The 23,425-nt window shown below is 44.7% G+C and overlaps 1 protein-coding gene across 3 annotated transcripts in view; it reads right to left on the reverse strand.

The window, feature by feature from the left end:
- The window catches only part of CREB5 (cAMP responsive element binding protein 5), a 407,936-nt gene that overhangs the window by 131,399 nt on the left and 253,112 nt on the right, over nt 1-23,425 (reverse strand). Inside the window, exon 1 of one of the 3 annotated variants that reach the window (XM_066354153.1) lies at nt 826-900. The exons of the other annotated variants lie outside the window; for them this stretch is intronic. Within the exon in view, the coding sequence (XP_066210250.1) occupies nt 826-872 (47 nt within the window). The 5' untranslated portion in view covers nt 873-900. Of the gene's footprint in view, nt 1-825; nt 901-23,425 lie in introns of those variants that run through there. 3 annotated transcript variants of the gene reach the window in all.

Here is a 23,425-nt window from a genome sequence, read left to right on the forward strand (position 1 = left end):
TCAAAAAGCCACCCCCACCTCCCACCGTCAATTCGCTTTGACCTTTTATGAAAAGGCAACCGTTTTAAGCTATATAAGACAGAGAGAGAGAGAGAGAGAGAGAGAGAGAGAGAGGAGAGAGAAAGAGAATCCTGGTGGAAAATAATACACAGCTGTGATAATATCATCATATCATTTTTAAAATATCCTAATATAGTTTTACTTTTAATAATAAAAGATAAAAAAGGGGCGTCTGTGAATAATTAGAGATTGCAGTCTGAAGCCAGTTACAGTCACTGCAATTGATAATAAACTGAAAACCCCTTGAGAGCAGGTAAATGCTTTGCAACCCTGACCCCCTTGCTCTCACATTACTTAACAACCCTGCGGTTCTTGCATTACATCACCATTCAAGCGATTGGTCCCTGCATTTTAACTCTCTCCCTGTCTCCTCTGATTAGGCGCGACACCGCAGCACAGAAACTTCGCCCGAGTTTGCTCTCTCTCGCTCCGCTTTTTATTTGTGGCCTTTCTGCTGCTGTCGCTCTGCCTGGCTCTGCCCCGTTTTCCCCCCCTCAGCCCGGCCTCGGCTCAACTCATTCAGGTCGCCGTACTGGAACAAAAACTCTTATCAAAGTGAAAAGAAATGCCTCCTCGGGACGAGGCGAGGAGCGGAGGGGCTGGGGAAAGAGGAGAAGGAAGAAGAGGAGGAACAAAGACGGGCAGAGAGGGGAGAAGGCAGAGGAGGAGGAGGAGGACGAAGACTCAAGACCAGAAGGCGGTCGGGGCCAAAAAAAAAAAAAATGTATAAAATCAGAAAAAAAGAAAATAAAATTAAAAACAAACCTCATGGACATCACTGAGGCTGAATTCCCTCCTGAGGTGCAGAACATGAGAGCTCTGGAATGAGTGTGTGTAGAATTTGAGCCAAAGCTTAACTAGCCTGAGTGAGTCATATCCTTCCCACTTGATTCCAGGCCAAGCGATGATGTAATGCGCTGGCCCTTCTCTAGCACCGAGCCCTGGCTCTCTCCTCCGCTCACTCTCTCGCTCACTCACTCGCTCGCTCGCTCGCTCTCTCTTTCTCCTGGGCTCGCCCTCCCACCCCCTCCCTTTTAGCTCAGTGCTGGTGAAGTCACCATTTAAATCTGGCAGAACTGAGGCAAAAACTTCAATGTAACCAAAACAGCCCCAGGCCGAGTTCCAGGCTCGGAGAGCCTTCCCGGCGCGATTGCCCTTAGAAACGCGTAAATAGAGGGGGAAACAGTGCCGCCTGGGGTTGGCCCGGCAGCTGCCTCGCGCACAGACGGGGACCTGCGGTCCTCTGGCAGGGGTCCCCGGGTCCCGATAAAATTTTTTTAAAAATTACTGGTTAAGAAAAAGAAAGAAAAAAAAATGCCCGTGTGTTTGGAGAAGGGGAACCAGCCACAGAGACGCACACAGAGATGAGGGAAAGACAGCAGGTTGGAGACCCAGAGGGAACAGACCACTGAGACAGGTGACCTGCCCGGGCTTTGCCTGTAACAAGGTTTCCGTGGCCAGGCGCTGGCTTTTTATTTTTTTCATTTTTTTTATTTTTTTATTTTTTTCCTGGAGCTGGATAGGATTTTCTGTTGCTGCATACCAACCACCAGGCCTCCAGGGATTTCTCGCATCTGACCCCCCTGTCAACAAGGGCAAACCCATTTCTGAGCCAAACATACCGAGAGCTGGGGGATCAGAGTCACTTCTCTGCCCGCCGGCCCTCGTTGGCGCGGAAGGCAAAAAGGATCCGCGTTGGCGCGGAAGGCAAAAAGGACCCCCGTTGCCAAACACAAAGTTTGTCTTTCTGAGATTAGCGCTCCAGCTCGCAGGTGAGCTGTCCACAGAAGAGGGAATGACACCCTGTTCCCCCGTCACACGAAGACCGGCTCTCTGTCCCTGCACTTGCTGAGGGGGGTGGGGGCGGCGGCGTGGGGGGGGGGGGGCAGGTACTGCCTCTGTGTGGCTGGCTGGGAGTTTAAAAGGATGCAGGGAGAACAAACAGTATATGTGTCTCTTTTTAAATTACAGGGTGAGAAAAAACAGCCGGGGGTGTTGGGGGCGGGCAGTCAAACATCACCCCTCACAAATGACAGTGAAGTTCTTTTAATTGTGGAATTCTACCCCTCACTTCACACCTCCTCCGCTCAGGACGCCCCCTGGAACGGCCCAGACACCTGGCTCTTTTTCAGTCTTGCTTTTTAACTCTCTTTTCTCTTCCCCTCACCCTTCATGCCTCCTCCACAAAGAAAAAAAAATTAATTTAAAAAAAAATGAGAAGTTCACTAGAATTTTTTTTTCAAATACCACAAAAGCAGAAGAGAGGCAGGGGGTTGCAATGCCTTTATTTATTTTTAAGTAACCCTAGCCTCTTGCCACCGTCTGGTGCCTCCCCTTGCTTTCGGGACCAGCTGCAGCCAGTAGGTGATTCAAACATTTGTCTCTCTGCACACCGCCAGGCAGGGACAATCCGCCCTCCTCAACTGTGCTCGCAGAGAAATCTCTGAGTTTATCAAAGATGTCTGCTGCTAGGGGACAGGGCTGTTAATCTGCGTCCCTTGGAATTTAAATCACAACTTCAGGGACTATCAACAGTCAAGGTGAAGAGTTAAGCATCGAGGTTTGCCCAACAGCCTGCCTGACCCTGGGACCTGGGGCTGGGACGAGCCTTCTCCAGCAGTCTTCCCTGGAGCACGACATCCCCAATTGATGCTAATGCCCCAGTTTCGCCAGTGACACCTCTGTCCAGGCAGGCAGCTCTGAATTAGAGGTGATCAGCCGTAATTATAGCCGGCGCCACGGACGCCTGTGGCCTGACAGCGGCAAATGCGGTGGTTAGAACGCTGGGTCCACCATGTCAGTGGCCTGTATAACTCACTTACGGCTGACTCGCCAAGCAGCTATCGATTCTTCTCCCGATGCAGGGAATAAATAAAACAAAATCTCCACTCACTCCTGCGAGCCTTCGCACTGCCAGGCAGGTTGACACGGTTTTATACAAACGACCTTCTCCTTTCTGTGAGAGCCTCCCAACCCGACCCGCCTCGATGAATGTACGGCTAAGGGCTCTCACTCTCCCTTCTCCACTCCCCACAGCCTGCCCCAGTTTTCATATTTAAATGTTTTCTTGATAGCATTCTTTGAGGCCTATCCAAATGGATACTACGAGGTAGAGTTTTTCCAATTGACATCCATCGGTCCTGTCATCTCAAAGGGACATGTTCTCTCTAGGAGTTCTCTTAGACCCTGTTGCAGGGGCTGGGCTAAACTGCTCCATAGTACGTCACCCCCAACCCCCCCCACTTTTTCGCTCTATGAAGTAGGTTAAAGGGACCTTGTGCTGTCACTGAAGGCCATGTATAGGTGTCCTGTATAGGTCACCCCCAACCCCCCCACTTTTTCGCTCTATAAAGTAGGTTAAAGGGACCTTGTGCTATCACTGAAGGCCATGTATAGGTGTCCTGGGCCTTCCTTGCAGAATAAACAAGAAGATGACAGCTCTGACCAGAGCCAGGCACAGATGGCTCGTGAGACACACCAGTGTCCAGGCTCCTGTCAGAGGGAGGAAGGGAGGGAGGGAGGGAGGGAGGGGATGAGTGGTTCCAAGGTGGTAGATGTGCCTCTGATCAGGAAGTGAAGTGGTCGGTGGGTCTGGTGTTTCTAGAACCCAGCCAACCCCCCAGGGCCCTGCACCCGGTGATGACGCCATTAAGCCAGCAATGTGCCGAGACACCTTGACATTTCCAATAGAACTTCTCTGGAGCGCTGGTCCGCATTAGGATCCATTTCAGAGTTCAAAGGGGTCTGAGTATTTACAGTTGCATTTGCCGGTCCGCCATTCCCCATCGGGCCTTGTCTCCGGCCGCCCGGGCTTCTCCCCACTTGAAAAGAAACCCTGCTCTCTTCCATTTTCCTTCCTGCGAGCAGCTAATGATAGAGAATATCCTGTTCCCCAAAGGAAATTCCCCTCCGACTCAAGAGCTTCCTTTTCACCCCTCTGGCTCTCTCCTCTTGTCACCTCTGCTCCCTAAAGCCCCCCTCCAAGTCCTCACTGCTCTTCTGAAGAAGGAGGGCTTTGCAGATAGGAGCTGTGAGATGCTGTAATTCCCACGGGGTCCTTCCTAGAAGCAGCCCCCAGCCAGTGGGCCAGGCCTCCAGATTAGCTGGCTTGCTCAGGAATGCTTACAACACACTCCTTTCAGAACGTGTTGCCCCTGGGGAGAGGGTGGTGGGTACCGCGCAGCTGTTCCCTCTAACTCGCTCACAGACTCCCAGCTCCCGATGAAATGTTCGGCTCCAAAGAAGTGGAAACCTCTGAGATTTGAGCTCAGAGTTCAGAACGTGTTTGGACTGTCTCCAAAACAACCCACTAGAAAAGGCACAACTTGAGCCGCAGGACTGAGGGGCTCAAGAGCTGACTAAAGTAAACTTTGTGTGCCTGGGTGAATTTCTGAGCTCAAACATTATGGAAACACACAGCAAATATAAGGAATGATAACCAGTCTTCCTAGAGAGAGCTTTTTCTTTTTCTTTTTCTTTTTCTTTTTTTCTTTTTTTTCCTTTTTGGATTTGAATTTATTCTCCTCAAGGAAAAGCATATCATCTTCTTTCAGACATTCTTTTTAAAATTTAACCCGTGATTCCCACAGTCCCAGCGGAGTTTGAGGGCCTAGATAATTTCAGAGTTAAATAAGCTGTAATGACTATCATATGTACCCAGTCATAAACCCAGTATTAAAAATTATTCAGAAAAAAAAGTGGCATCTCTTCCTTTTTTAATTTACAATAACCAGCCAGGTGGTTTTCGAAGGCCTCCTCAGCAAATTGCTTCCAGGGAACCTTCCGGTCACAGACCGCTGCACACCCACGTGCTGTCGCTCAGCATTCCTTTCGACTTGGGTGTCCCGTGTTCTCACAGTGGACAGGGGCCGAGGGGCTGTCTGTGAACCTGCGAGGCAAATACCCTGAACTGTGCGGGATTAGCCGGTTCAGATGGTCGGGCCTGCCGAGAGCGGCTCTCGGCCACCGCTCCCGGGGCGTCATCAAGGGAGTGTCAGCCCTTGGTTACTTCTATTTTGTACCTACTGCAGCTCCCAGCATCCCAGCCCTGGCACCAAGTACCCTCAGGCAGCTTACTGGCCTTTCCAATGTCAAAACCTATTTGTCATGATCTGAAGTGGTGATGCTGAATGTGATTCAGACAAAGGAATGAATTTCTAATGATGGAGGCAGCAAGAAACCTTAGGGGTGGGTGTTGGGAAGTTAGAAGAGCCTTTTTGATCAGCCCTAAAACATCATCGTTGATTCTGTCTGCCATAGAAGCTTTTTCCTCTAACTTCTCCTTCTTTAAAAATGTGTATATCGCCTGACCTGTGGTGGCGCAGTGGGATAAAGCGTCGACCTGGAATGCTGAGGTTGCTGGTTCGAAACCTTGGGCTTGCCCGGTCAAGGCACATATGGGAGTTGATGCTTCCTGCTCCTCCCCTTGCTCTCTCTCTCTCTATCTCTCCCCCCTCTAAAAATTAATAAATAAAAATAAATAAATAAAAATGTGTATATCATTGTATCACTCAAATCTATCACAGTGTCTGAAAGGCAGGTGATGTTTGATAAATATTTGCTGAATAAATGACTCCACCCCTCAGCTCAGGCATTGCCTTCTCCATGAAGGCCTTGCTGGACTGCCAGGCTGGGTAGCAGTGTCATTTCTCGGGACTCCCGTGGCACCCTGGACCAGATTCTACCCCAGCAATGAGCCAACAATGGAAGTACCTACTGTATTTTTGCTCCATAAGATGCATTTTCCCCCCAAAAAAGTGGAGGGGAAAATGGCCGTGTGTCTTATGGAGCTTAAAAATATAGTATTTTATTAAATATTTTAATACACCATTTGGTTCAAAAAATTTTTTTTCTTATTTTCCTCCTTAAAACCCTAGGTGTGTCTTATGGTTAGGTGCGAAAAATAAGGTATGTCTGTGCCTCTCCTTGTGGAGCGAAAAATACTGTATTTCTGTGCCTCTCTTGCTCAGGAGTCTTTAGCTTCTTTGGGGCAGAGACTGAGCTTATCCATCTCAGCATCCTTTGTACCTGGCAAGTGCCTAACTCACACACAGTAGGTACTCAAGAAATGTGGCTGACCCTGGAGTGGTAGCAACACAGGCTGCTGAGTCTTCTCTGCATATTTCTTCTCCTAAACGTTCTTTTCTCCCTCTTGCATTCTTATTCACACTATTTCTATGGCTTCCTTAAGATCTGGAGCGTCTAGAAGGGCTGGAATAGGAAGAAAAACCCCTGGTTGGCCTTCTCTGTCTCTGCTCCATGCCACATCTTCTCGAAGGGCCGTAGGTTCCCCTGTCCTCTCTTCCCTGGGTCCCGGGGGCAGACAGAAGCACCCTGCAGTTCTCCGAGCAGCTGACACTAGATGATCCTCACCAGTTTCCCACATAAAGCATTCGGGGGATTGAAACTTGAGGTGCGAAGAGCGGACATCCCATTGGTTGAGGTGCTTGTCGCATCCCATTGGTTGAGGACATCCCATTGGTTGAGACACTCAAAGGGGAGGGAGGCTGCCACCAGGACCTATTCATCCCCCCAAACAATGCCTGGGTCAGTTTTAACCCGCAGTTTCTACAGCTCAGGGTGGGGCCTACAGGAAGAAGGCAACAGCAATAGCGGAGGACAGGAGGCGCCAACCTTTGTAGGGTAGAAGCAGATACAGGATCGGAGCCTAACGGTATGGCCAGACTGCACCGGACTCATGTTCCGCTGCTGAGTGGAGCCAGGACATAGCACAGTATTGAACAGGACTGAGTGAGGAGCAATTCTGCTCGGGAGAGGCCGCCCACTGATGAAGCGAGAGAAAGAGCCGTTACCGCAGGCTCTGCGGATGACGTGGTTGAGAGGTGATCTACCAGATTCCCGCTGTTCCTTTAGACAAACTGTGGACACTGGACTCATCAAGGGTCAAAGAAATGGGAGCTTAGGATGCAAAACTGTATGCACCTTTAGGGGCATACAATTACACGACCCTGAAAGTGGGAGCCTCCTTAGCTGTTGAGCTGTAAGAGCCCACCTTCCTGCCCTGGTCAGGCCCTGAGCTGGGTCTTGAGGGCTTACTATTCACTGTGTACTCACCAGCACCCACAGGACTGGTAAAATAACAGCGAGAGAGGCTCTGGGCCTACCTGGCCAGGGGGGAAGGAGGTGAGGCCTGAACTGGACTTTCCTTTGGAAGTATCATGTTCCTCAATCTTTCCATCTCAATTTCATGTCCTTTAGCTGGCCGGCCTGTTTCCCCCTTTATGTTTGTTACTTGTGTGAAACATCAAGATCATGGCCTTCTCTATCCCCTGTGTTAGAATTTGTGGATATTGATTTTTTTCCCCATGTTTTGAAGATATCATAATGATCTCATTGACATATATAATAATGCATACATACAAACACACATATATATATTCACAAATACATATGAATATATGTATACATATACATATACATATACATATGTGAATATATATATACATGTGTGTACATATGCCAATATTTTTCAACATTAGCTCAGCATTTATTGAGCGCATATTCTGTGTGCTGCATTGTGTTAGGTGTCCCACAAATTCTTTTAATCTTTTTAGTAACACTGTAAAATAGGCACTTTCCTTAGCGCCATTCCATGGATAAGGAAACTGACTCCGGGGATTGGGTAACCTGCCTACAGGTCCCAGTGGAGCTGCGACTTGAAGTAAAAGCTGTCTAAGACCGCCTGACCTGTGGTGGCGCAGTGGATAAAGCGTCGACCTGGAAATGCTGAGGTCGCCGGTTCAAAACCCTGGGTTTGCCTGGTCAAGGCACATATGGGAGTTGATGCTTCCAGCTCCTCCCCCCTGTCTCTCTCTCCTCTCTCTCTCTCTGTCTCTCTCCTCTCTAAAATGAATAAATAAAATAAAAATTTAAAAAAAAAAAAAAAAAAAAAAAAAAAAAAAAAAAGCTGTCTAAGACCAAAGTCAAGGATGTGACTGCATCACCTCACTATCCTGTATCAGTGCACTAGCACCTTCCGTCGTCTGGCTGTTCCTGGTGACCTGGTTTGATCTGTGTGTCTAGGAGCAAGCAGTGTCCTGGGCCCTGGAAGTCAGGATGGACCATGTGAGTCTAAGGAGATTCTTGATTCTGATCAGAGAGGTTTTTCCAAAGGAGGAGGGCTGGAGTCAGAGCAGAGGAAAAACAGAGCCCTTTTATGGCATAACATCAAAAAAATAAGAAACGCAGGCATTCCTTCAGGGGACAAGATGGCGGCGTTGCCTGCCTCACACCACTCACCTGGGCTGCACCGCCTTGCAATCCGGTCAGGAGCCACACCATGGGTCAACATGGCCATGTCCAGCCCTGGGGCCCTGCTGGGGCCCTCAGGTGGCTGGTTTCCCCACTTCTCAGGGAGAAGAGCGTGCACCTGTCAGATCCTGACCACCACTCGCCGAGGATTCACATCTGGATTGCTAATCGCTTTGCACATCATAAATTCAAACCACTGGGTGTCTCTGTTCTGAATGCCCCCCCTATCTTTAGCACTGGCACAGAAACGCTCTCTGAAAAAGAGCACTTATGTATTTGGATGAGATAGCCCTCAAAAGATACTCTACTGGCTGTTTTCACTGTTACACATTTTCAAATTTAAACAAACTACAAAAGTAAGAATGAATTTGAAGAGGTTTTGAGGGCATTAGAAATAAAAAGGAAGGCTTACACTCAGGAATTACTTTTGTGGTTTCTTTTCTTATTACAAAGAGCCCAGCTGCAGGACCTTGTGTGAGTTTAAGATTGACCTCCCTTTCCTCTGAGCAGAGAAGTTCACCAGCACTGACTTATCCACGGGTTCTGCATGGAGAATGAGCCCTCCGACACTTTATGCCTGGAGGGGATGAGAGGAATCGAGAAAAAAAATAGACCCCAACACGAAGCTCTCGGGCCTTCCAAATGAAATTATCCATGTTTTTATTAACAGAGCCCCTGAGTTAAAAAGTTGGTTTTGATAAGAGAGAATAAATGAAAGAGAAAACTGCTGACATAATATTTTGGTTTCCAAACTCACTTCCACATTCTACTGTCCCTCTCAGGCCTGTACATGACTGACTGTCTGTACTTACTCTGGAATCTCAGCAGGAAAGGTGCAGTTAATCCTGCCTGATGCTGAAAGTCAGCTCGAAGTGTTAAAAAAAAGAAACCAAAACTGATCACAATGACACTTTTCTACACCCTGGCGTATGTTTCTGTCTTTCTAGCAGTGCAGTACTGCATGATTTATAAATACCTCCCCATTCCTATGAGAGAGAGAATAGATATTATGCTCTACCAGGGGTCTTCCAGCTTGGGAGTGAATGCTCCTAAATTTCTCGTTCTTCGTCAGCTTTAGAACGCCTCCGACCCTGCTGCCAGCGGAACGAACGTGAGAGTCAAGCACATCTGCGCCTGTCCGAGCGTAGTCACCGCCCCGGCCGAAACGCACGCTTTTTTTTCATTTTTCCGAAGCTGGAAACAGGGAGGCAGTCAGACAGACTCCCGCATGCGCCCAACCGGGATCCACCCGGCATGCCCACCAGGGGGCGATGCTCTGCCCATCTTGGGGTGTCGCTCTGTTGCATCCAGAACCATTCTAGCGCCTGAGGCAGAGGCCACAGAGCCATCCTCAGTGCCCGGGCCATCTTTGCTCCAATGGAGCCTCGGCTGCGGGAGGGGAAGAGAGAGACAGAGAGGAAGGAGAGGGGGAGGGGTGGAGAAGCAGATGGGTGCTTCTCCTGTGTGCCCTGGCTGGGAATCGAACCCAGGACTCCTGCATGCCAGGTCGACGCTCTACCGCTGAGCCAACCGGCCAGGGCCTGAACCATCCTTTTAACTGTGAGCAACCCTCCCCCCCCAAAAAAAAATCCTCAAGAAAAAACAAAACAAAAAACAAATAAAACATGTTCGCTTTGTATTAAACTTCAAGTTGTGGTCTTTTATGGGTCAAGAGAAGCAGGCACACCCCTGGCCCGGCACTACAGCCAGCAGACCTGGGAATTTTTCCCTAGCTCGGTGGTTTTCAGACGTGATGATATCCCTAAGGATCTCCAGAGGACCGATCAAAATGCAGAGTTCCAGGTACTACCACCAAGACTGTCACTGTCAAAAGGTGGCCTAAGTATACTTACTTTTAAGCACAACTCCCTAGAGATTTTGATGCTAGTGATGTACAGACCACACTTCCAGAAAGACAGAATCCATCTGGTCCTCCTGTGGTCACAGAAATATCACAAACAGATTAAACAGGAAAAAGAAAACAGATACAACATACATGGTTCTGGTTGTTTTTTTCCTTGCAGCTCAGGATCGAACAGAGCTGTGATTTGCTTTCACCTCTTCTTTTTTAAGGTAAAAAGTGAAATTATCTGCCCTAAGATGATCAAACCTTTAAAAATGGGCTATAGCAGCTTTTCCAAAACAGGATATCTACAGTGGATGGAAATAAAACATATGTGTTCACAGTAACAGAACATCATTGAAACAGTCTATGGAATCATGGTCCTCAGGACCCCTGATAAGATAGAGTTTCCTGACCTGTGCCTGGGGTAGCCAGGCATCTCTCTTCTGTGTTTACTATCAATGCCTCCAGATGTTTACTTTGCAATATTCCCAGTCTCCCACTGAGAGGGCCACAGGGAGGGTGCGTCGGGGAGGGGACAGGACTATTAGTGGTAACTGAAGAGTGAATTGCATGGGGCCAGCCCACTACACCTTTGGCATGAAACTTGGTTATCATCTAGAACTTTAGTTAAACATCAGACAGTGGTCTTGGTTCTGCACGATACAGAATGCTAGAGAATTGTACACAGGGTCCCCTTCTGCGGTGTTCTTATACCCATTGCTTTCTCCAAAGAACGCAATGAAAGTTTTTCAGAAGTCTTTTACTTTCCATATTGTAAAGTGCCACAGACACTTGGGAGGAGAGAGAGGGACAGTCCAGCCACAGACCCACAAGCAAGAGTGACCGGTGAAGGGGAATGAGGCCCATGGCCTGTGAGTCATCGAGGGCTGCGTCTGCTACGTGGGAATTAAGTGTCTGAATTACAATGATAGTCCTTGTATAATTTCTGTTTGACCAACCCTCTGTCATACTAATACTGTCACAGAACCACTGACACAGCCATTGAAACCGACACCACACGCACGCCCAGGGAACAGACAAAGGGAGAAACCTTGGTAGGCGCCGAACGTCTGGGGAAACAGGACCGCAGGAGGCAGCTATGTTCTGAGAGATAAAGGGCAGCGCGAGTATGAAAAACAACGATGGGAACGACCGAAGCAGAGAGGCCTCTTGGAGCACGTCTTCCGTCACTGTCTACCCTTCTCGTCCGGGGCCATCGAGCCTCTTCTATAGTGACACTTGTTGAAGACTGTACATCTCTCTTCACTCAGAGAAGGTCTGTGTTGACAAGGAGACGAAAGCGTCCAAGATTTGGAGCATGAAGAGACATTGATCGTTATTGATGACTCTAATCTTTGAAAAAAGTTGGGGGGGGGAGCAATTCTTTTTCAAGTCCTGGCTACGTTCAGAAACAAATCATCTATAATTGCTAGCAAATTGTCTTTTCCATTTGGTGAGAAAGGGAAGTTGGCTCCCCTCTAAGCAAGCCATAGTCTTTCGCTGTCTCAAATTTGAGATGCCACAGTGCGCACGAGCCCACGTGCACCTTGTCCCAAACGGAAACAGTGTCCGTGATGCACGGTGGCACAGGGTGGCACAATTTTGCAAGGTTAGATGTGTTTGAGTATAGAAGGCCCCATGACCCAGTCTAGGGCAGCTCCATTTTAAAATATCTGGTCAAAGTTTCAGTTATTTCAACAAAGGCTATTTGGTGTGACATGCTATCTCTTGGCCTGGCCAAAAACCTCAGCCAAACGGACATCTTTTTGTTTTCTCTTGTCTCCCCTTTCAGCATCTCTCTATGTTTCCTGATGCTCTTTTGTTCGTAAGTGGTTCCAAGTTATCTGGCAAAAGATTTTAGCTGATAAAGGCACACTTGCTCCCCTGTAAAAGCAGAGAACTCAAGGAAACGGAAAGCGATAAGGTCTCGTGGTGGTGGTGGTATTGTTGACGCCGGGACAGGAGACAGGAGGGAAATGGTTGGGGTAAGCGTGCCGCTGAACTTCTGGTTCTAGGTTTTGGAGAAACGGCAAGAGACAAAACTTACAAAGCCTCAGACCTCAGAAAACCAGCATGCTGATGGGTAGAAAGGGACGATAAATAAGTAAACGATCAAATAAATCATCATCGACACTGATAACCGCTACGAAGACAATAAAACACAAGGGTGAGATGGAGTGTCGGTGTGGCCAAGTCTTGTAGATAAGGTGTTCAGGGACGCCCTCTCCACGGAGACGACATTTTACCTGGGAACCCAATAATGGTTCAGAGGCCTAAGTGTAGGTTTGGAGGAAGGGGTGCGTCGAGGGCACAGCCTGCATGAACGCCCTGAGACAGGAAAGAACTTAGTGTGGAGTGTGCTCCCTGCCTGGAAAGACAGCTATGGATGGAAGGAGAAAGAGACAGGAAAGAGCTAGCCTGGGAAGGAGGGAGGGGTCTTGCAGACCACAACCAAGAGTTTCTATTTTATTCCATCCAAGGCAAAGAGAAGCCACGGGAAGATCTAAAGAAGGGACTGACATCACCTGATTTTTATTTTAAAGACTTTGTATGAACTGTCGTATGGGAAATGGATTGTCGGGGAGTAGGAGTGCAAGTTTGGGGAAGAGCTAAGATTTTGCAATAGTCTCGATTGAGGCCTGTGCTAGGCTGGTAGCAGACAGTGTGGGTGAGAGGAGGTCTGAGCCACGACAGACTGCCGTAAAGCCAGGGGCACGACCTGCTCTGTCCACAGGAACAAGGAGAGGTAACCCGAGAGGACCCTGCAGTGTGGACCCAATCAAGTGGGTAAATGCTGTTGCTATAAACTGCAACGAAGAAGGCGGGGCTTGGGGAGCGGATCAAGAGTTTTGCTCTGGACAAATCAACTCGGAGATGCTGAGTCACATGCAGTTGGAGACATCCAAACGGCACAGGGGCAGGGCCATCTGAGCTCAGTACGGGGGTCAGAGCTGGAGATACGCATAGGGAATCGATTTTGATTGACTGTCTTCAAAGCCACAGACTGGGGGAGTCTCAGAACTGAGTCATGCAGGACATTTCCAGTAAGAAGTGGGCAGAGGGAAGAGGATTAGCTAATGAGGTGTGAGAAAAACCAGGAAGGAGGCAGGGGAGAGTCTTGGAAGTCAGTGTAAGTCCAGCAGTCACTTCGGATGACTGAGAAGTACGCATTTGTTAAGAATCACCTATTCAGTCATTCCTGTAGCTGTGCTGTGCCCAGGGAGAGATTAAAGGGCAAGGCGGAGGCGGCGGAATGAGGGAATGGGCCCTTCGCCTCCCTACCACCTTCCTGCTGACACTCCGCTCCGTTCCCCCGGGGCTGTAAATAACAAGAAATAAATTACTGCAATGCAGAAAATTTGAAGACTTTATTTGCAAGCAATAAAAGATAAGGCACTTAAAAAAAAATTCTACTTGGGGCCAAAAGCTTTTCGATACGCTCTGCCTGGCCACCTTTTCCTTCAACAACTGCTGTTTGTCGAGTGATTTAAATGTGGCTCTAACACCCCGATAAATATATATATATATATATATATAGTTTTTATTAGCAAGAGATAAACTGCCTGTCAATAAGGACTTCTGCTATATTTGTTAGCAATTTGGGGATTGAAAAGAAATAATACAATTGAAATTACCCATGGACATTAGTTTGGAGACTTTCATTTGTGTCAAAGGCTAGGGAGCAAAATTGAAAAGAAAATCCTACATCATGTTTTTTATATTATACAATCAACTTTACGAATGCATGTGATGTTAATGGCGCTAGGACATTTCCCACTTTGAGGTGGACTCAGGATAGTTGGGGAATGTGGGCGGCTCCACTGATTAGAAGAGCTGTCTCTTAGCAGATGCCTTCTAGAGAAATCAGTTGTCCTGGGACAGGTTTTAAAACGGGAAGGTCCTTTCGGAATGTGGATGCTATCCATTGTATAAAACCTGGGAGGCCCTGGATTAAGGAAGAAAAATTTTAAAAAAGGAGAGACGGGAAATGCACTGCCCCCAATTTGAAAAACTAAATAATATATTTTATAATTCAAAGCAAAATTGTGGATGTTTTTAATGAAAATCCTCATATTGTTCTAGGTAAATCCAAATTTTCCTAAACAATAGTGGCATTGGGACTAATTGAGTTTGTCCCTTCCCTGCAGATGGCTTCTACTAACTTAGAAAGGGCAATGGAAGGGAGGTATGGGGTTGGGTGGGTGACGGGGTGCAGAGGGCCAGGGAGGTGAAGCCAAGCGCTGTGATGACTATTTTACATTTGAGGGGACAAGCAGAAAAATATCTTAAAATTTTCAAAGCATTTTCTTCACACAACTTCATAGAGTATTAGGCAATGAAGATTTAAAAATATCCCTTTCCTGATTTTACAGGCGAGAACACTGAGTTACTGAAAAGTTGCCACGTGCTTAAAATCACCCCAACTCCCCCCTTGTACCTGCTCCAGAGCCCCTTCTTGTTACACACTCGGGAGGCCTGCTATCTCTGGATTGTAGACAGTCTCATTCAGCGACTTTCCGGAATTCCTTCTTGGCTTTGGTCTCTTGGGGGTAGAGGCTGCGCCCTGAACAAGATGTCAGCCAAGGGGCATGGAAATGGACCACTGAACTGCAGCTGGGCCCAGGGCATTTCCCCTCCGCGGAGTCAAGACAGCCAGTCTCTGCCAATCAGAGTTGGTCAGAGCCTATTTCCTAGGACATTATTAAATGCCCTGATGTTTTTGTAACCAAATAAATGCATTATGAACAGGACACTTTTCCTATAACATCCTGGATCTGTTCTTAAAAGTGGATTAAAAGCAGTAGGAATTCTGGACACAAGAATGCCAATTTATATGTGATATAAAGCAATCCTTTACCTCATTTAATTCTCCTAGAACTTTTCCCAAGGAGAAAGTGGAGGTCAGGAAGGTGTAATGACTTGGCCGAGAACACAGAGTTATTAACTAGATCCCAGGTTTCTGAACATCCTTTAGCCAGTGGCTTTTCCAAATTATAACTTTTCTTTTCTTTTGGTCTCCTGAATGTGTGCTGTTTTATTTTGAAAACTGATTTTAGTATTTGGTTGGCTGGGGCAGTGAGAACTCTTTTTACCATTTCTATCGTAAAATATATACAACATAAGATTTACCATTTTAACTTTGTTCAAGTGTATAGATCAGTGGTATGAGGTACATGGTTGAATTCTTGAGGTAGCAAAGAATAGCGAGTGTACTAATAATTATTATAAAATAAAAGCTAATTATTAAGTCCTTACTAAATGCCAAGCAATGTGCTAATAGCTCATCGGCAATATCTCCCTAAATTTTACAAGCAAATCTGACTGCAGTTCTTATCCTTCTTTTACAGATGAGGAAACAAAAGTTCAGAGAGGTTAAGTAACTTGCTCAAGGTCACACAGCTGGCAGCCAGCAGAGAGTCCTGTCACAAACCAAGGCAATTTGACTGACACATTCATACACTAATCCACCACACCTCCTTGCTCTTCCTCTGGGCTGCTGTTCAACAAAACAAAGAAGAACTGAAAGGCTCAATTCTTCTTTCTTGGGTTCCCTGGCTGACTTGAGCCCTCACATGTTGACTGGCCTCTGAGCAACTCAAGTGCTATCAGCATGTGAGAAGGAGCACTTGAGACAGGGGAAAAGGCCAAAGCTTCTCGCTTCTCCCCTGACAGTCTGCAAGATTATAATTGCTCTCTTCTAATTGCATCTGGCAACATCTAAGATTGGCCCAGGGTATCCAAATCATGCTTACGCTAAAGCAAATGGCAAGCGAACTTCAGCTTTTCGAGAAGGGATCACGGAGAGCAGGAAACATATTTCTAAATAGGAAGTGTCTGAATTCATTTCGCAACAAATGTCACTAAATGACTCAAGCAATCTCATACACATCTTTGGATAATAGATTGTTGTAGAGAATGTAATTATAATTTCATCAACAAAGCAGGCTGCTATAGACTGGTGGAAAGAGTTCATGCACACCATATAAAAATGAGCCCATATTTCTATATTAGTGAACTTCTATTGTTTGGACTGGTATTGATCTGTGCCCTCAGACTTTTTAGATGGCACATGGGAGATACATAAAATTAAAAACAATGACTTCACATAAGCTATGTATTTTCTCATGTTCTGATCTTTGTATACAAGTATTCATGGGCAAAATAATTTTATATTGTTTGGGGATAAACTGTCCGCTTTTCTTAGTCTGCATTAATGACTATAGAAAACATTTCCAATGACAGAAACACAATAGTCCCTACAACCCCAAACTCAGGTACATGGTTAATGAAGAGATACATTTAAAATTGCCTATTAAAAGGCAGTGAACTTAATAAGCACTTTCCAAATGATGTGCCAATGGTCTTAAATGTCTTACTTTCTACTCATGTATCAGAGAACATTCAGGAAGCTATTAGGATGGAAGAGGATGGCGGGAGAACTCGTAAAGACAGCAAGATGATTGAATAAGAAGGTGTGTTCCATATATGCAATAGAATAATACTCAGGCACTAGAAAAGATGAAATACTGCCATTTGTGACAACGTGGATGGATCTTGAGAATATTGTGCTAAGCAAAATAAATCAGACAGAGAAAGTCAAGAACCATATGATTTCACTCATACGTGGGATATAAAACTGAAAGTAACAAATACAAACAAGAAAAACAAAACAACAACTCACAGACACAGACAACAGTATGGTGGTTACCAGAGGGAAGGGGGTGATGGGGTAGTTTAAGGTAAAGGGGGTCAAATATATGGTGGTAGAAGAAGATTTTACTTTGAGTGGGAACACACCATGCAATATACAGATGATGTGAGACAGAACTGTACACTTGAACCCTAAATAATGTTATTAACCAATGTCCCCCCAGTAAACTTAATAAAAAATATTTCAAAAGGAAAAAAGCAAGAAAAGTAGCCCCAGGGAGCTGGACTCCACATCATCCCCAATGCGTGGGTCCCAGAGCAGCCCCCAGCTCCAGAGAAGAGGTCCATCTTCACCGCCGGCACAGGAAGCAGACCCTCGGGGCAGGTGAAATTACAGAAGCAATGATTTTTGACACAGGACACTGACTTCCAGAGCTCACAGCGAAACAACAAATGATCCTGGAGCTGGGCTTGTCGCCACAGCCAAACCATTCCTCAATGCCCCCGATAGGAGTGTCCTGTGTTGCAGAGAAAAGTCCCATAGTGGTGTTTTGTTACTGTTTCTTTTTATCTTGAAATCATTTCTGATTTTCAGAAGAGTTGGAAAGATAGTACAGAGCCTTCCCGTACGCCCCTCACGGAACTTCTCTTCATGTTCACATCTTAATTTCACCTTGGCATGTTTATCAAAGCTAAGAAACTGACATGGGTGTATTAACCAAACTATAGACTTCATCAGTTTTTTTTCACTAACTTCTTATCCAGGATACTATCATAATGGAGCTGTATGTATGTATGTATGTCTGTATGTATTGAGAAAGAGAGAGAAAGAAACATCAATTTGTTGTTCCACTTATTCATGCATTTTCTGGCTAATCCTCGTATGTGCCCAGTCCGGGGGATCAGACCCACAGCCTTGCTATGTAGGGACGACGCTCTAACCAGTAGGGATAACTGAGCTACCCAGCCAGAGCTCATAATGGGGCTTTTATAATTTTACTCCCTTGATCAAAAACAAGCTCTCAATAGCTAATCTAAGTAAATGTTCTTCCATTATTCGGTTGCATGCTCTATTTTCAGAATCATCTGTCCCTACTCACCGCATGTGTGTCTTAGGCAGTTTGGCTAGCTAGAGCCTCACCAGACGTGTTTGTTTTCTCTGAGTACATCCTGATCTGTGCTACACTTACAACTCAACTCCACACCGTTCCCTCTACCTGTAATACCTTCCAGGGTTCACGGTTCTATCCTTTCCTTCAGGCTCAGATCATGCCTTTTCTACTTCAAGAAAGCGCTCCTAGTTACTTACAGGAGTCAGACGTGTTCTTTCTTGCCTGAGAAGCTCTGTTGCACAGTATTGGAGTATTGGTGCATTTCTTGTGTTGCATACTGGGAAGGGCACTGCCAAATAGACAAAGGACCAGGGCAGAGTGGGAGGACACGGCCGGGCTGCTGAAGGTCAGGAAGAAAAAAGGTCCTGACCCCTGGAAAAGTGAGGTAACAGGAGTCCCTGGACCTAGTGATTTTGAAAAGAAACTTCACACTCTCATCCACTGGTAAAACCCAATGCCTTAGAATGCTTGAGGCATAACAATATACCGTATTTCCCCATGTATAAGACACATCTTAATTTTGGGGCCCTGAAATTTGAAAAAAAAAAAAGTATTACATAAAGTTATTAAACTCAAGTTTTAATCATCATAAAATTCATACAGCTCCTCAAGAGGGAAATGCAAGTAAAAAAATCTACAATGACCGTATAAGATGCACCCAAGTTTTTAGACCTCAAATTTTTCGAAAAAGAGGTGTGTCTTATACATGAGGAAATACGGTAACTTGATTCTGATATACAGTAGATTGAAATCCTATTATAAAAAAATATATACAAAAAGAGTGTCGTCTGGCCTGGGGTGGCACAGTGGACAGAGCATCATCCTGGAGTGCTGAGGTCGCCAATTTGAAACCCTGGGATTGCCTAGTAAAGGCACATACAACAAGCAATCAATGAACCACTAAAGGGAAGCAATTATGAGTTAATACTTCTCATTCCCCACACCTCTCTCTCTCCTCTCTCTGTAAAGTCAATAAATAAAATCTTTAATGTATATATTTACATAAAGAGTGCATTATTTCCTACCTGTAGCATTCTCAGAAGCAGATTTAACAGCGGGCACACCAGTCACAGGGCCTGGGCCTCGACTTCTAAAGGGCCCCGCAAAATCCCAACTTGACACTTTTTTCTCATGTAAGGGGCCCAGTATTTTCTTCTGTGTCTGGGGCCTCAACTGCCTCTGAGCATTCTATTACTTTAATTAAAATAAAACCTGATTTCACCCAAACTATATTTAAAGAAAAACTGGACTCTTTGCAAATGTTTCTGTTTTGATTTTTGTGGGTTTTTTCCCCTCCTTTCCTTGCTATATTAAAGATTATAATAAGTATATATTTTTTTTCTTTTTTTAGGGGAAAACGTGTATGTATCACTGTCTATAGGAATTGCTTTGTACATTTATAATTATGTGTTCATATCTGCATGACTACAATAGATGTTTGGATACTTACAGATAGATAATAGAAATGATTATGAAAAAAGGAATAAAGTTTGACATTCAGAGATGTTTTCAAAATCCAGACAATGAAAAGGAATGTATGACGTGGCCCCTCATATTAGCATGCAGAACGCTGATTTATTTTTCTGCAAATAAAAAGATGTGATATGCTTTTTATTAGTTTTCTTCTATATCTTTTAGCATTCAGTTAGCAAAGAAATTTAATAAAAACTGAGATCAGTATAAAGTGAGATCATGCATTAGACTGAGAAAGGGAAACTTGATGGATTTTCTTTACACATACTTACAATAAATTCTGAAACAAGTCGACTGTAACAAAGATTAAAATGTGAAAAACAAAACAAAAAAAAATGTGTTACAACCTGGCTAGAGAAAATTTTATGAAGAAACTTGATTTCTGTATGTGACTATATTCAAGGCTGGGGAAATTATGCAGGATGATATGTGATTAACAGTATAACTAAAAGGCAGGCATACAGTCTTTAAACCTTTAATTATCTTATACACTGTAACTGTTTTTCTTTTCAATGGTAAAGCAAAAGTTTAGAAAAAACTATTAATAAGAGCCGAATATTTACCACTTGTAGGTTTTTAAAAGCCCAACACATACCTCAGATAAAAGTATAAACATGGACTAATTTCAAGTCCATTGAAGAGATATTTGTTTTTGTTTCCTGGCTTTGTCATTTTAGGGAGATGGGTTGGGTATAACTTCAAAAATAATTGTATGGAAAAATGTTTATTTTATTTGCAAACTTAGAAATATCTTACAAGTTTACAAATAAACAGAACAAATTCTTCTTTTATGTAACAGTGAGGGTTTTTTTTTTAACTGTTTCATCTTTTTTTCTTTTCTTTTTAACATCATCCAATGGGATTTACTTAAAAAATAATTCTAATCCCAAAGAAAATATTTAGGCTGATTTATTCAAATCTTTGGTTTAATATGAATAGAAGCAGTCTAAGCATATTTCATTGAAGAAAGGAAATATGTCCACAGTTCCTTTTGCATATTAAAAAGTGCTTTTTACTCCCAAACCTCAAAACATTCATATCTTTAAGAATTCGAACACCCTCAAAACAGCAGTGTCTAGAGAGGAGCACAGTAGTATCAAAGCCAACAAACAAAATTTGACGGCGACATTGAGCAGACAGGAAGGCAGAGTAAGTGTTTACAAGAACACACAATAAGGACTAAGACCCTTGATGGCTCCGGTGGGCCTTGCAGGGCTTTCCCTAGGATTGAATGGGTCCACCCAGTGACACAGGCATGTGACGAGATTTCAATGGGGTCATGCACCTCTTCTGGACTTATTCAGAGGTGGCTATTCAGGGGCAAGTCAGAACTGTCTATGGGATCCCCAAAGCATCGATTCTTGTGTCACTCTTCATATGAAATATGAAAGCAGATCCCCAAATCCCATCACTGATGATCCAGTCCAAGAAAAACTTGTGATATCCCAGCCCCAATACAGTGGAAGAATTGGGGGCATGGTTGTGAGAGTTCCCGGAACTGGAATTTGGCCTGCATCGGATCAGGACTCTCCAGTTTCTGCTGTTCCCTTCCTGCTCCCCTTCCCTTTCACTGGCCCACCCTCTCCACCCCACCCCCCCACTTCTCACTTTTATTTTAAATTAAAAAAAAAAATTTTTTTTTTAAAGCAAATAGGCTTTGGACTGATTCTCGAATAAGCTGCACCTGCATATATAAAGGAACCGTTAACACCAGGAAAAGAGAGTGATTTGGGACTGACTCAAGGCAGGGTCCTACCCAGTGACTCATCGCTGACACCTCCAGGGTTTCTCTGGAGGTCTCCCGTAAGAACGCTGACCCAGCCCAGCCCTGTTCGGCTTATGAGAACTCAGGCAGAAGGTGGTATGGCCGCCAGCCATATTACTCATTGGGGATATTGAGTCATATACATTTATAAGGGGTGGGCACCGAACATTAAATACCCCTGAGGTGTTTTGAAGCTGGAATGATGCTGCTGCCGAGAGAGTGATGGAGCCCCATGTCTAATTATGGGTCTAACATGCGAGTTTCCTCCTCATAGCATGCGTCTCTTGTTTGTTACATCAAGTTCTGGCAATCACCCCTTGTAACAACATTTACACATTTCCAAATAATAATAAAAAAAAAAAGTTTATTATTTTTTTTGAGAGATGGGAATGAAAAATAAAAAAAATAAAAAAGAAGCAAAAAGTAGATTTCCTTCCACAGTTGAGCCCGTTTGATCCACCACACATATGGGATTTTGTATATGTTTAAGGTGTGCTTGAGACTGGCCTCTGAATTCTACTTGGGCAAGTTAACCTCAGGAGTTAGGTTCTGCCCACGGTAACATGCGTGGCATTCCTTCAGACACTTCTGTCTTGCTTTCCGTTCAGGCTGAACACAAGCTTCAAATAATGGCTTTGCAAGGAGAGGAAGGGATCTTCTATTTGTTATCTCAACCCCTATTTCTTAAGACATTGATTCAGCCATTTCCCCTCCTGCCCCTAGAGGCTTCCCAAATTTCTCTTTCTTACTAAAAGAAAAAAAACAACTGATAGAGCTCGGCTTGTCTGTTTTTTAACCCCCTACCTTCTTTATAAAGTTCCTAAATACGTTCTTTTAAGTTTCATTTAAACTGGGGCATTTGGTAAGTTGATAGTTATAGCATGCTCACAGCTGTGGGAAAAGTGACATAAAAAATAACCAGCTCAGAAAAAATGGTCCATGCACAACATCTTTGAGTTTTTTATGTTTTATTAGCAATTTGGACTCATTACTGTTTGGGGGAGGAAGGAAGGGAGGTAGATGTTTCTGCAACTTGTTTCTTTAATGTATTAAGCAGAGTTTTCCAATCAGGTTTAATGCAACTTTGCCCAGTCCTTTCAGCTGGCTCCAGGAGAGCCAGGAAATGTGGACTGCGGGCCCCCATTTCCACCCCCACGCCCCCCACCCCAATACCTCCTCACTCCTCCCCCAGGACCCTTCTCCGAAATTCATTATCCAGCAGGAGGGGTCAAGCTGAGTATTTCACAGAAGCTTCCCTAGAAAAATGAGATAACCACTTTATCTTAACCTAGTATGCTCTCTGATATTTCCCAGCTTTTGTCTTCTTCTTAGTCTTTGGGCAAAGGCAAGATTACCATTTGCAGCCACCACAGTGTCGCTGTAGTTTTGAAATATGACAGCTAGGAAGAGCTGGATAATATTTAATAGCCTGAGATCACAGACTTCCCTGACATAATATGTAGCCAGGTCTGTCTTTCCTTCATAACTCTCATTATGTGTGCATGGTCTATGACTTCTGGAGAGGATATACTATCTATAAAATTCTCCCCACCACCTGAAAGGGCTGTCCATTTTGTGATGGAAGAGCGTTGATGTAGATGGAAAGAGTTCTGTTCCTAATCTTTCATGCCTCTTGGTGAATCTTTGGAATACAAAAACAAACTGCATGCTGAAATAGCTTTCTGTGGCGAGCCTCAAGAAAATCACCAATTATCACATTTGAGAAAATGTTAAATACACAGGCATCATGTTTTCCAACTCAACTGCTCCTCTTTCCCTGGGAACGCAGGAGTGAGGATGATGGAAAAATGGCAGACATGAGGCACTGGAAGAATAAAATAGGAAAATGCATTTACTTATATCCTCACCCTCTGAGGAGGAAAAAAAAAAAGAAGGAAGAAAGGGAGTAAGGGAGGGAAAAGAGGGAGGGAGGAAAAGAGGGAGGGAAGGAGGAAAGAAAAAAGAGAGGGAGGGAGAAAAGAAGGAAGGAATACAATTGACAGTAGTTTTCATCTTTCCATAGACAACACTATTTTTAAAACTCCTATAAGGAACTTAAACTAGAAAGGATTTGAAATCTGAAATCTTAAATCAGACTTGCAGAATGAGCCGAATGCTCTTTGATTTGATACAGAGCAGGGAGACAAGAATGCTAGTTCCACCTCTACGTACAAGATGACTGGTTCAGCTTTTTTTTTTTTTTCATGACTAGGTTGATAGACCTCAGAAAAAAAGATAGGAAAAGCT

This window comes from Saccopteryx leptura, chromosome 12 (genome assembly GCF_036850995.1).
Source record: "Saccopteryx leptura isolate mSacLep1 chromosome 12, mSacLep1_pri_phased_curated, whole genome shotgun sequence".
Lineage (NCBI taxonomy): Eukaryota > Metazoa > Chordata > Mammalia > Chiroptera > Emballonuridae > Saccopteryx > Saccopteryx leptura.